This window comes from Brassica oleracea, chromosome C2 (assembly GCF_000695525.1).
Source record: "Brassica oleracea var. oleracea cultivar TO1000 chromosome C2, BOL, whole genome shotgun sequence".
Classification (NCBI taxonomy): domain Eukaryota; kingdom Viridiplantae; phylum Streptophyta; class Magnoliopsida; order Brassicales; family Brassicaceae; genus Brassica; species Brassica oleracea.
This window is the reverse complement of record NC_027749.1, coordinates 4,561,471-4,575,486: the sequence shown is the minus strand read 5'-3', so window position 1 is coordinate 4,575,486 and position 14,016 is coordinate 4,561,471. Positions and strand designations below refer to the sequence as shown.

The window sequence follows — 14,016 nt, the reverse complement described above, 5'->3', positions numbered from 1 at the left end:
ATATTTACGGAGCCGTAAAACTCTGTGTTTTACTCAGAGATTGTTTTCACTCGAGAGATTTTTTACCCCCACTATCGTATGTTTTGTTTAATCATAAACAGTTAAGTTGATATTCACTCTCCTTCACCTTCGCCAATGTCTATTTATTTTGTGTACTATCAAGTAGCTTACAAGTCTTTTAAATTTTAGGCAAATGCTTGGACCTTGGTTAACCAATTACTTGCCAAACAAGTACAATTGTAGCCAATATTTTTGTGACGTGCCTTGCGCCTTGGGCCAGGCCTAATCAGAGGATTTAGGCCCAACAACTTCGCAGGCTTTGTTTCGTTAAGATTTTAAAACTCGACAAAACCCTAATCTACACAATTTTCCCTTCCTACGTTCATCGACTGTGTCGGAAAAAAAAAATCGATCCTTCAAAGTTTTTAGATTTTCTTACCTGAGTCAGAGCGAGCGAGTGCGGAGCAGATTGAATTTGAGAGTCCACCTTACACTGCTCAAAGTATTGATCCATCTTGTGCAATCATACGTTAATGTTTTAGACGTAGTTTGATCCTTCTGTCGGAATCGCGAGTCTTTAAGGTTCCAAGGGCTTAATAAAAATTAGTGTTTTGCTAAGAAAGTAGAAAGCTTTCGGTTGAAATCGTGGTACCCAGAAGGGTTAAGATAGTCAGAGAACCTTCATTGTTATAGATGCTTGAAGCTTATTCAGTAATGTCGTGTTCTGGTGCTTCTATCTGTTAGCTGGAAGTGAAAGTTCTAATTTTTTCTTCTTTTGTTGTTTGTAGAATCTATGGCTGGACCAGATACAACGGGTAAGCTGATTTGTTGTCTTTAGTAATGATCTTACCTATTTTTAGTTGCTCGAGCTAGGCTCTTAAAGAATCTCGTTTGCTTGTTTTTTTTGATTATCAGCAGGGAGCTCACGTCATGAAAAGCGTAAAGAAGCTCGCTTGCAGAAGAGCCAGAAGAAGCATGAGTCTTGGCTTCAGCGTCAGGTATGAGTGAATCTTTGTTTTGATATCCGCCGTTTAGTTTCCAGTTCATTAACCAATTTGTTGATTTTTCTGGTTTTCAGAAGTTGCAAAAGGAGAAACGAGTATCAACATCATCAGTCCAGACAAAGACTGATGACGTGATCAAGTCTGAAATTTATAAAGAAACTGAACATGTGAAATCAGTTAGTCCTGGTGGAAACAAGGATGGTAAAAAGTCTTCTACACAAAAGAAAGACGAGGCTAGAGTCAAACCAAAGGAGAAGAAGATGCAAAGAGGACACAAAACGAAAGATCTAAAGAAGCCAAGGAAGAAGACGAAGTTCGAAGAGTATCTTGAGATGGAGACACAAAGCGCTTCACTATCTCGTGAGCAGGATGTCGAACTTGAGAGGAAGCTCGCAAAGAAACTCAAGGTAAAGAACGGAAAACTAAGAGGCGTGGATGACGGTATGAATGAACTGTTCGAAGGGCTCCCATCTGTGTTGGATTCTATGGGTTCTGAACTTGGTGATTCTCGTAAGAAGAAGGGTAAGAGAAAGAAACCAGAGGAGAAACAGGACTATGAGGAAGATTTTGAGCTTGGAGAATCTGATTTTTCCAATGAGGATAGTGAAGAAGAGCCTAAAAGAAAAAGAGACCGTAAACACCGTAAGAAGAAGAAGTCGTTAGATGAAGAGCTAGAAACTCATCCAATGGAGATCACAGATGATGGTGAGTCAGCAGAGACTGTTAACTACGACGAGAAAGTGAAATCTCCTCCGCGGAAACCTAATCCTGAGAGCAGCGTCAAGTATGTTGCTCCTCATTTAAGATCTCAGGCCAGAAGCGAATCTGAAGAACAAGCTAAATTACGTACACGTGTAAAAGGTATGGCTAGCAAAATGCTGTTTACACAACCTGTGCTGTTTATAGTTGTGTAACCTTTGTTTGACATGCTTGGTGTGTGTTTACAGGTCTTCTAAATAAGATGGCTGAGTCCAATGTAGAAACAATAACCTCAGAACTTTCCACACTCTATCGCGTAAGCTTAAATACTGTTCACAGTTCAAAATTGCTTCAGTTTCCATTCTGATACTGTCCACACTGTAATATTTACTAATGCAGAGTGTTGCAAGAAGTGTGTCCTCTCAGATTTTCTGTGAAGAGGTTTTGGCAACTTATGCCAGAGGCAATGAACAGTTAATATCTGTACACCTCTCTATAGTTTAATGATTAATAAAACGATTAATGGCTTAATAATTTGTCTTCCTTGTTAAGGTACGCTGTATTTGCTGCTTTTATAGCTGGCATGGCTTGTCAAGTTGGAATGGATTTCAGTGCTCAGCTTCTTGCTTCACTTGCTAAATCTTTCGAGGTAATTTGTTTCCTCCTCACCATCTTGTTTGAATTAATGAATTAGTTACAAATCATCTTATCTGTTTTTAGGATGAATACCAAAAGGAAGATAGCCTCTCTTTGAATGGAATCACTCTTTTACTTTCTTATCTCTGCTTGTTGGGAGTTTGCTCCAGGTAACATTTTCTGCAGCTAAACACATTTGCTGTTTACTTTATTTATGAGTTTTTATTGTGGGACTGAATGTGAAGTTGTATATTTGTTTTGCAGTGATCTTATTTATGATTTCTTAATGACATTGGCGAACCGGCTGACTGAAGTTGATGCCTCCACTATTCTAATTGTTTTAGATAGTAAGTTTTATTACTATCCTTGCATGGTCATATTAGTTGTTTTGAGATTTTTTATTACATTTCTAAGTTGTTTGTTATGCGTTTGAATAAGGCTGTGGAATGAAGATAAGAAGTGACGATCCTGTGGCTATGAAAACCTTCATCATAAGCATCCAGAACAAGACAAATGAAATTAAAACCTCCCCTGATTGCAAGACTGATATAAATAAATTTACAGTAAGCAATCTAGCGAAAGATTCTCTTCTTGAAGAAAATGTTTTGTTATGATCTTTAAATTCGTTTCTTACTCTGGACTTTTCAGATGGAGAAAATGCTTGAAACCATTGCTGCAATCAAGAACAATAAGTTGAGAGCCAAAGAGGATTCAGTTCAGAGCACAAGGGTAAAGAAGTGGCTTCAAAAGGTAATATCTTAGCTGTGATCCATCGACCTCAGCTTCTGCTTCTCACCGTTTCTTTTCCTTATAATTCTTGCACAGTTGAGAGTGGAAGAAGTACTATTAAGAGGGCTCACATGGAGCAAGCTGCTTGAGACCGAGAAGAAAGGCCAGTGGTGGTTATCTGGCGACTTGGCGGTTAAAACAAACCACGCCGAAGACGTAGCGCAAACGATGGACGCTGAGGTTGTCGAGGCTCAGAAAATGTTAAAGCTAGCTGATGCACAGAGGATGAACACAGATTCAAGAAAAGCTATATTTTGCGTGATCATGAGTAGTGAAGACTACATTGATGCATTCGAGAAGCTACTTAGACTGGATCTGCCAGGAAAGCAGGACAGAGAGATCATGAGGGTCCTAGTTGAATGCTGTTTACAGGAGAAAGTGTTTAACAAGTACTACACTGTTCTCGCGTTAAAGCTGTGTGAGCACGACAAGAATCATAAGTTCACACTACAGGTACTTTGTCTACTACTCCCTTTGTTCCATTAATATAAATGTTTTTTAAAAGAAATTGTTTCGTAAAGAGATTTTTTGTGATTTCTATGAAAAAGTTGTAAAATTCAAAAAATAAAAAAAAATTGTTCCTTTTTTAAATTACTAGTGGTTAAAACTTGTTGAAATTGATAATTATAGTGATTTAATATGTTTTAAATTACTATTGGTTAATGTGTGAAAACACTAAAACTTTATATAGAACCAGAGTTTGGTTATTTAATGATTATTTTCTCTGATAATCTTTTGTTGGTTTTATGCAGTATTGCATCTGGGACCATTTCAAAGAACTAGAGTCAATGTCACTTCAGAGATCAATGCATCTAGCGAAATTTGTGGCGGAGATGATTGTATCCTTCAATCTTTCTCTAGCGGTTCTCAAGTGTGTAGACTTGGCGAATCCAGTGCAGTTAACTCCGAAGAGAATCATGCACTTCCGGATGCTGTTCGAGGCCATCTTCGAGCACACTGAGAAACTTGTGTGGAACTTGTTCACTCGCATAGCCGTGAATCCGGACTATGAAGCTCTAAGGGATGGCATCAAGTTCTTCATGAAGGAATACGTTGTGAAAGCTAATAAGACGATCTATGGGAAGTTCAGGAAAGCCAAAGAAGCTCTTAACAATTCAGATGGATCGCTGCTCATGTGATTCTTGTTGCCATGCCTAGGGACAACAGTTTTGCAAGCTCTTATGAGTTTTACTTCCGATTATGTCATTGTCTCTTACGTTGTACACATTTTTGTTTGACTGAGACTAGTTTTGTCTAGCTATTTATTTAATGTTTCCAAGTTTAAGGATCCCAAGTTTTATCAGCTTCAATAAAAACTTGTAGAAACGGATCAATAGTTTATATTTGATTTTTTTTTTGTCAACGTCTTTGAAGTAAGGGTAAATCAAAAAGCTCCAACTCATAAGTCATAACCCTGGCAAAGATGATTCTCTTGTTTAACTTCTGTCCTAAAATGAATAGAGTTCCGACAAAGCTACAAGTGCAATCCAACCAACCTACAAAAACAGCAAGAGACGAGAACTCCGAAAACACAAGGCAAAGATCAATCTCTAGATGCCCTGGGATATCTATTCGAAAAAGTTTCCATACTTGGAGAAGAACCAATCTTTATTTCCTTTCAATACACCTTTTTTAGCTTCCATACTTGGAGAAGAACCAATCTTTATTTCCTTTAAATACCCCTTAGAAAAAAAGATATGTTTCATAAGAGAAATGAAGGATACAAAACGAGAAACACAAAACAAATCCAAAAGATACATATCTCTCAACTCTCTCAGCAAGAGGGGAAACCATATGCATCAAACCTAACTTCAACTAGATATTTTTAGAAAGGTAATTAAACAAAACAAAAACACAACCATTATAGAGAAAAAGAACTCAAGTATCCTTCTTCAAATCATTCATCTCTTTTCAAGCTTTCCTTCACTTGGCACTGGCGAGCTGGGAGCGGATGAGTTTAGCCGCATCAACCATGTTCTTCAGGGCAGGCTTGACCTCGGTGTACTTACGGGTCTTGAGACCACAGTCAGGGTTAACCCAAAGGATGTTCTGCTCAAGAACAGCAAGCATCTTGTTCACCCTCTCTGCGATTTCCTCAGTTGATGGTATTCTTGGAGAGTGGATGTCGTAGACACCTGGACCAATTCCAGCACCGTACTTCACTCCCTCACGGAACACGGAGAGGAGCTTCTCATCAGATCGGGAGTTCTCGATGGTGATGACATCAGCATCCATGTCGATGATGGAGTGTATGATGTCGTTGAAGTGGGAGTAGCACATGTGAGTGTGGATCTGTAAAATGCAACAAGAAGAAGAAGCACAGGTTATAAGCAACAGAGCAAGCATTTCACTCCAATAGATTCGAGCGATATGTGTTAAAGGAAAGTGAACCTGGGTGGTGTCTTGGACGCCACAGTTGGTGATTCTGAAGGAGTGAACAGCCCAGTCCAAGTAGAAAGCGTGCTCGGACTTCCTGAGTGGTAGTCCTTCTCTGAGTGCAGCCCCATCGATCTGAATGACACCAATTCCACCTTTCTCAAGATCCTCGACTTCGTCCTTGATGGCCAAAGCAATCTGGTAACAGGTTTCGTGCCTACAAAGTTCCCCAAAATATATGTTTTAATGATTTTGTTCTTTCTAATGTTAGCTGAATTGGTTTCAGACTAAGGTTTTTTATGTAAGTACCTGGGCTGGTCGTTTCTGACGAAGGACCAGTTAAGAATGGTGACAGGGCCGGTGAGCATACCCTTCATTGGGCGAGAGGTCATGCTCTGAGCCATAGCAGACCAGAAGACGGTCATTGCCTTGGGACGGCTCACATCACCGTAGATAACTGGTGGTTTCACACAGCGAGATCCGTAAGATTGAACCCATCCGTTTGCGGTGAAAGCAAAACCAGACAACTGCTCCCCAAAGTACTCAACCATGTCGTTTCTCTACAAAATTGTTGAAACATGTCTCGTCAGAAACATCAACAAGGACTACCAGAACTAACTTTGAATTGACATCACTATTATCATATAAAATTAGAAGAAAAGAGCTCACCTCTGGCTCTCCGTGGACGAGAACATCAATGTCAAGTTCCTCTTGAAGGTCAACAACTTTCTTGATCTCTTCCTTCATGGCCTTAACATAGTCTTCCTCAGAAACCCTGTTAAAGAACGGTTAGTATTATACCATTTAAGGAGATAAAAGGGATTAAATTTAGGAGACTAACTTCTTCGCCTTGTACTCTCTGCGAACTCTCCTGAGCTCTACGGTCTGTGGGAAGGATCCAATGGTGGTGGTTGGCAAGATTGGGAGGTTAAGCTTCTTCTGCTGAGCATCGAGCCTAGCGCTGACATTAGTTGCACGACGGTGGTCTGAGCCCTTCAAAGCGGCAGCCTGAGATAACAAATCAGAAAACATCCGATCAATAAAACATAAAGAACATAAATCGTTGAACGTGAACATGGCTTCAGTTTGGCGTCAAACTTACAGCCTTCTGAACACCCTCGTTGGTGACTCTTGGGGAAGACCTCCTTGAAGCCAAAGCAGCAGCGTTGGCAGAGAAAAGGGCCTGCAAGAGAAAACAATATTAGAGTTCTAGTGCTTACCAAATCATTTATTTGCAGATTATTCAAGGATTCAATAAAGACGCAGGTGGATACAAATCCTGTGAAGCATACCTCATCCTTCTGACCAGCCAAAGCCTTGGCCAATGCGTTCACTTCAACGACCTTCTGGGCAGCAAACGCCAACCACGACTTGATTTCGTCGTCAAGCTTGGTCTCGTTTACAAGATCGACGGCGGTGTGGAGAAGAGAGCAGGAGGTTGAGACCACAAGCTTGTCTGAATCAATGCAGAAAGAAAACAGATCAACACTTCAAGTATTTGTTTTTAAAGTACTCCCGTAATCTTGTCAGGTGATTCGGGTAAAAGGCAGATGAATCTGGAAGGACATAATACCTTTTCCAACAACACCCTCAAGTTCCTGCAAGGTGGTGAGAGACGCAGCAAAGTCATTGGCCCAGATGTTCCTTCCGTCAACAACACCAGCGAAAAGGTACTTTCCGGCCGGGAAACTTGCCTTGACCAAATCAAGGGTCTTTGTGCCACGAACCAAATCAAATCCAAAGGCGGTCACACCCTTCAACGAAGTTAGGGTCTTGTATGCCTCAGCAGGGATATCAGCGAAGTAGGTCTCCACAAGAACATTCAAACCAGAGAGAGTTGATTCAAGTTCAGCATAAGCTCCGGTAAACGCCTCGAGTTTGTGGCCCTCAAGATCCATAACAAGGACAGGTTCGTCAAGCTGAATCCAGGTGGCACCAGCTGCCTTAAGCTCGGTAATAACCTCCCTGCAGACGAAGCAAATTCATCATATCAGTGGTATGTCACAGTATCACTCATAGAATCAAGGAAAAACGAAGTTTTTCTTACTTGTAGACAGCGAGGACTTTGGGGAGAAGAGAAAGAAGGTCAAATGACTTCTCAACACCCTTGGCAGCCTTAGAAAGCAACAAGTAGGAGACTGGGCCAACAAGTACAGGGACGGTCTCAACTCCAAGCTGCATAAACATCAAACCAGATCAGAACTCTAGACAGAACCTATTCTCGCTGTACAAAGTACCACTAGAGTCAAATTAATTTCTGACATCTATTCAATCAACCAACTGTGGTTTGTGAGTATATTTTTAGCGTATCAGCATCCTATGTGAAACACCATTCAATGAATCTAAGCTAAAACACTAATTTTCGAACCAAAGCCTATGATCTCCAATAATTATTAATTTCTTAGTAAATAGAAAACAGTGAAGTGTGTGAGTGATACGTACAGCCTTGGCCTCCTTGTACTCATTCACAGCCTTGTGAGACGCGTAAGAAAAGTTAACCTCAGGGCCCAACTCAGGAACGATGTAGTGGCTGCATAAAAAAAAAACATCAATACATTAGTCCACAACTAAAAAAAAAGCCTAACTAACAATGTAACTGCACAAGAGAGAGTTGGAGACTCACTAGTTGGTGTCGAACCACTTGGTCATTTCCATGGCGGGAACAGAGGCGTTTCCTCTAGCCATGGAGAAGTAAACATCAAGCCCGATCTCGCCACCGGTGTACCCGTACCTAGGTGGAACAGCACCGAGCATAGCGGTGGTGTCGAGAACCTGGTCGTAGTGAGCAAAGGTGTTGCTAGGGATGTACTTAGTCCCAGCCTCGGACATCTGTTTCCAGATGGCAGACCTGAGATCAGCAGACACCTTCTGGAGATCCTCGGCAGTGCTCTTGCCATCCCAGAATGATTCCAACGCGAACTTGAGCTCTCTCTTGGGGCCCATGCGAGGGTATCCAACAATGTGAGACGCCATTTCGATTTACTTTTACTGCATCAAACAGTAAAAAACAATTCAAGATCAATATAAAAAAGATAATAAAACAAAGTTTCATACTCCAAGAAAGTGGCAGATTTAAAAATTCACGTTGATCTGATCTACAGATCCGGATCCACAAGATCTACAAATGGAACGACGCTAACAAAGCTCAGATCTGTAATCGACGAACTCTCTCACCGTTTAGATCTCAGTGATATAAACAGATCGCAGAGAAATCAAATTCAAATCAAATCACACTAATAACAACAACGTGGAGAGGAGAAACGAAATGAGAAGGGAAGGGAGACGTGGGGAAGCGATAGAGTCACGGAGACGTACCTCGCGGAGGGAGAATCGGAGAAGAAAGGGTTGGGTACGAAGAGAAGAGAGGGAGAGGACGAGGAAGAAGAGTGGCCTCTGTGACTTTATTTATAGCCAAAAACTACTATTGAGAGATCTGGTGGTGCTGGATATTTTCGGCAATAATCATTTCTTTATTTTTATTCATTCTTTTTTTACGGCTGTATCGTATTTAATTTTTATTCCCCTGGAATATACCAATTTTAAGTCAAATAAATCGACTGTAGCTACGAAATTCGATTATGCGATACATGATGCATTATGCGATACATGTAAATTATCTTAATTACAAATTTTCTTGTCCAATACTATAGTTGTTTTTCTGTTATATTGATATTTTCACTCCAAAAAAAAGTTTATGACAGCAGTAAAGGGAAGTCCAATCATTTTATCAAACGTATTTACAAAAGTATACTAAGGGAATTAAAACGTGAAGGGGAGTTGGTGTACGTAGGAGGGATTAGTAGGAGTGGGTGGTGGCGTGGGACCCATGGAGGTTGGTGGAGGTTCACATTTCCACAGTAAATACGACGGCGTTTTTAGTGTGACCGCGAAGAGTATCGCCATCGAGGCCTGTTCCACATCGTTTTTGGAAACCAGGTCGGAGACTGTGACTGAACCTGAGCACTCCGTCCATAAAATAGATTTTTTTATTATTTTAGCGCATAGAAAACACATTAAACTACCAAAACAAATATATTGTTTTCTGTAATTTTCAATAATTTTTAACCAATAGTAGTTCAGTAAAGTCAATTAATTTTTTCGAAGTTTACAATTTATAATAGAAAACACAAAAAAATACATCTTTCTGAAACAAACTTTTTTTCTAAAATTTTTTTTCTTAATAGAATGGAGGGAGTATTATTTTTGATGAAATTCATAAAATTTAACTTATTTAACTAGTGAAAAGTTTCAGTTTCTACTGTTTTTATCAACATTCAAAATTTTATAAAATACATATACACATCTTAGTCATAACAATAATACTTTTGGACTACTTCACATTAATTTTTTTTCTTAGCAATGATGCCTTATTTTCCTCTTTAAATTTACTATTTCTTCCGTTTCATAATAGATGATGTTTTAGAAGATTATTGTTGTTTCAAAATAGATGATGTTTTAATATTTTTATGTTATTTTTAATTTTGTTGAAAACTGTATAATCAATCAGATATTTCAATCATTTTTGTAGTTGATTAAATAATTTTTAAATATATTTTTTAAATTACTTTTAGAGCATATTAAATTTTTTTAATATTTGTGCATTAATCCAAAATATCATCTATTGCGGAAAAGAGAGAGTATTAGTCATCAACTCATCCATCAAAACTTCGGTAGTTGAGTTAAGCTGGTTAGAGTCACGACTTATTAGGTCAAGGATTTAACTTTTGTTGTTGTACTTATCAATCATCCAGCATATTATACATATTTACATACTCTGATTATAATTAACACAATTTTTTTTGTCATAGATTACGATCTAAGTTTACATTGATTTTGAACCAGCTTGTAACAGTGCATGTTAAGTTGTAAGTTTTTTTCTACTTAGAAAATTTCGAACGAGAGAAAAGACACAAACCTCCACCAACATGTACATTTTAATAATCAAGTGAGCTATACCCTGTACAGGGATCATATGATATTTATGGTGTAATTGTTCAGTGAGTATAGTAGTAGGTAGGGGTTAGATATAGTTATGGACCATAATATATAAATGTGACTTTTAAGATTCATAAACAAACTGGTGAGTGGTCTTTTTTTTTTTGAACTTAAAGGGTTAAACCCGGGTCTATTAAAGACACAGACCTAACCCCGGGTGGGAGGTGCAACCCACGGATGGATCCTCTCCCGGATATTCAAATGGGCCGTAAGCATGGACCCATATCCGCGTGGCCACATGTGGAGCTAATAATTTCGCACTAGAGGGGAGTCGATCCCTGGCCTAGACCAACAGGGCAACTCTTCCTCTAGTGGGAACCACTAGGTCACCACAAGGTGGTTAAAGTGGTGAGTGGTCTTAATCTTGTTGTTTGGCCACCAAACATTAATTCATAACTTTTATTAACTTCATCGCTTCCTTTGATTGTTACTTTTTCCTGATCTAATTTTTGAATTTTCTTTATGTTCATTTTATAACATTAAATTTTGCATACTAGTGATGATACACCAAAATTTGACGGGTACAATAATAGATTTCTGTAAACTAATTTTTAAGCCTCAGTGTTCTTAATCCTGCGTTAAAGTTTAAACCATTCATAAGACTGAAAGTCCATATTACATAATACATACTATTAGTCTATGAATATAATACATATGCATAATGGGATCAGTATGTCACCAATCATTAATCCTCAGTTTTATTATTTCACTCAAAAGTTTATCACTCTAACCATAGCGCACATACACTACTTGATTATTATAAGCTATTTTGCGGGACTTGTGAAAATATTACAAGTTCAATAACCAGTTTGGACATTGGGGTACTGAAAATTGTGTATGTGTATTATGAGTTTTAAAATAATAAACGAAGAAGACGGTGCTGTTGCAAACAGAGAAAACAGTCACCAATGTGCTGTTTTTTTCCTTATCAACGTCATCAAAATGCTTATTGAGAAGTAGTAGTTTGATTACAATATAGATGAAAACCATATGTTAACTAAATATTTAAATGATTTGTATTATGTGCTAGTTATTACGACAAATTGTCAATCACAAGATTCACAACAAATAAATTGAGCAACAGTCACATACTGACTTTAAGTAGCAAGCAAATTGCATATGCATCCTTAAATCTGGTTTGTCGGTGGATTCAGATCTAGCAGAGTTCACACGAGCATTTAATGAAGAAAGCCATTTTTATTTTCATTTCATTATTCTGAACATTAACGTACTCTAAAAGTCTAAACAGCTCAAACCCAAAAAAAAGTTGTAGAATGTATTTCAGTATTTGATAAAATGATTAAGCTAATTCGTATGCGGATTGTAAAAAATTTATGCGACCATATTATATGTTGTATATCTCACATTTTTCGCCACTTTGAGTTTGGTAAATCGTATAATAAACAACGAATCAGAAGATCCAAAAGCATCCTTATTGCTGGCTTATAAAACTTTCCAATTAAACTATGATAAAGACTAGCTCTTAGCCATGTGAGTTTATAAAAGCCAAACATACATATACATTATGATTTCACTTGAAAGTTAATCATTTAAACAATTTATAGAAGTATAAAGATTCAAAAATTGATTTAACATAAATCTCAATCGCAAGGCTTCACATAAACAAGTGAGAGCATGTAATGAAAACGAAAGCTAAACCTTTGTTAGATAGAGTCCATTCAAAAAGATTACAATGCTTACACAGCTAGAGTTGGATTGAGTTAACACGGAACTCGATTAAACCGGAAACAAACATCAATACTAGATAAAACAACTTTGTTTCAGTTTTGGCTTAAACTCTATCAAGATCTTGATGCGTTTCACGTCTCCCAATCTTTCATCTTCTTGCTCCCCTTTGGTCTCTATAGGACCATTCATTCCTGATATTTTCTTATTGTATTTTTCCTGCAGAAGATCATTGGAATCCACCTGCACAATCATTCATGATGCCCAAAACAAAAACAAGATTCTCCCATCATAACCCCGTTAAAATTTACTACAAACCATTCCTTTCAGTTCTGAGCTTAACGTTTCTACACTCAAAATGTAAAAAAAAAGGAAACACTTAGGGGTTACTCCAATCGGTTGAATCCTCATTGACAAGGTGAGTCCATTTAACTCTTCCACTACGACCAAAGTGCTTAACTTGCATGACTTTTGGCATAATCGATTTGTTCAACCTATCTTCTCCAGTTGGAGCAGAGAAGTCACGCTGGAATATACCATCACTACCAACAGATCCCGCCTCATCATCAGGATCGGCCTGGAGCCAGGCTCCCTTGTGATAGTACTTCTGCACGAAGTTCCATTTCTTTTCGGTTTACGGGACGAAGCTTTTGGATTCTTCCTCTCCCATTAATCTCTCCTCTCTTGCTCCGTCATCTTCCTCAGCTTCTCTATCTCTTTATCCTAGCGATCTATCTCTTCCTTCTTCTTTCTTCCAATGCTTTTTCATCTTCTACCTCCTCTTGATTATTCCTCAAAAGTGCTTACCTTTTACGCCGCATAGACAATTATAATAATAAATAACTAGATGATAATCCACGCCAAGTTAGTTTTTATATTTATTTATTAAATCGTTTTAACATTTTGTGACATTACAATTTTTATCGATTACAAAATGACGAATACAAATATTGGTCTTTTAAATATATCATCGTTGTTGAATAGTTAATGTATTATATCTCATTATAATTATTTTAAGACTTCATATGCACAAAAAAAAAATTAAGTTTTGCGGCTGACACAAATCACCAAAACCAAATAGGCAACGTCGATTGTATAATGATGAAAGAAGATTAGGTTTTCTGCTCTCGATTTGTTTACTACTCTTCATAAGTGATTTCATTTTGTACCTCTATAAAATTATGTTTTCACTCTCATCTTTGTTTCATTGATATGAGTTAAGTTTCTTTTTATAATTTCTTCTATGAATTCGGTGAATTACATAAGTGTCAATTTAAAAAATAGACATCTGTAAAAATTAATTTCATTCCAGATACATATCTAAGAATCAAAATATTAAAAAAATCACCGGCAAACTATATTAACAGGTTAGTGTTCAAATCTAATATATCAAGCTGTTATAGAATATAATTACAGACTCGAAATATAAATGCATGTCTAGTATATATTCACCAGCTCGGTCTAAAAATCATATAATTCAAGAACAACAAAACAAATTACTTATTTACCATTTCGGCTAATATATGAATCCGAACGGGTAATATCCAAACCCGAATGGATATCCGAAGATAGCCGAACATAAGTATACTTAACCCTATATTTCTAGTTTATTTCTTTCATTTTATTCAAAATATTTATATTAATGATGCTTATTGCTCAAAATTAGATAATATACATATAATTATGGACAAAATATTTGCTACTCACTTAAAGTACATATCAAACTCTTTTTTCTTGCATTAACAAAAGTTGCATCTAAAATTTCAAAACAACAACTAAATTAGTGTCTTTCTAACCTATTAATAGTTTAGTCTTTTAGAAATTAGAAAAC

The 14,016-nt window shown here is 37.5% G+C and overlaps 2 protein-coding genes across 3 annotated transcripts; one reads left to right on the top strand and one right to left on the bottom strand.

Annotated features, from left to right (window-relative positions):
* The first annotated feature begins 374 nt into the window (after positions 1 to 374).
* LOC106326013 (nucleolar MIF4G domain-containing protein 1) lies at positions 375 to 4,456 on the top strand. Of its 2 annotated transcripts, none has more exons than XM_013764055.1 (13): positions 375 to 502; positions 789 to 815; positions 916 to 998; positions 1,079 to 1,865; positions 1,952 to 2,019; positions 2,103 to 2,176; positions 2,256 to 2,352; positions 2,424 to 2,509; positions 2,604 to 2,686; positions 2,778 to 2,902; positions 2,988 to 3,089; positions 3,165 to 3,581; positions 3,881 to 4,456. In XM_013764055.1, exons 2-13 carry the CDS (start codon positions 794 to 796, stop codon positions 4,265 to 4,267), a joined length of 2,331 nt encoding a protein of 776 aa, XP_013619509.1. In that variant the 5' UTR covers positions 375 to 502; positions 789 to 793; the 3' UTR covers positions 4,268 to 4,456. The 2 variants fall into 2 exon arrangements, with proteins under 2 accessions (XP_013619509.1, XP_013619510.1); XM_013764056.1 differs by having other exon boundaries at positions 382 to 502; positions 919 to 998; positions 3,881 to 4,281.
* Positions 4,457 to 4,805: 349 nt separating this feature from the next.
* Positions 4,806 to 8,907, bottom strand: LOC106326014 (5-methyltetrahydropteroyltriglutamate--homocysteine methyltransferase 1-like). The gene is made up of 12 exons (XM_013764057.1): positions 8,820 to 8,907; positions 8,128 to 8,492; positions 7,947 to 8,034; positions 7,552 to 7,679; positions 7,078 to 7,469; positions 6,797 to 6,960; positions 6,607 to 6,687; positions 6,346 to 6,512; positions 6,174 to 6,279; positions 5,814 to 6,064; positions 5,520 to 5,721; positions 4,806 to 5,420 (listed from the first exon to the last, which is right to left on the bottom strand). The coding sequence occupies exons 2-12, from the start codon at positions 8,475 to 8,477 to the stop codon at positions 5,052 to 5,054; spliced, it is 2,298 nt and encodes a 765-aa protein (XP_013619511.1). The 5' UTR covers positions 8,478 to 8,492; positions 8,820 to 8,907; the 3' UTR covers positions 4,806 to 5,051.
* Positions 8,908 to 14,016: the final 5,109 nt, after the last annotated feature.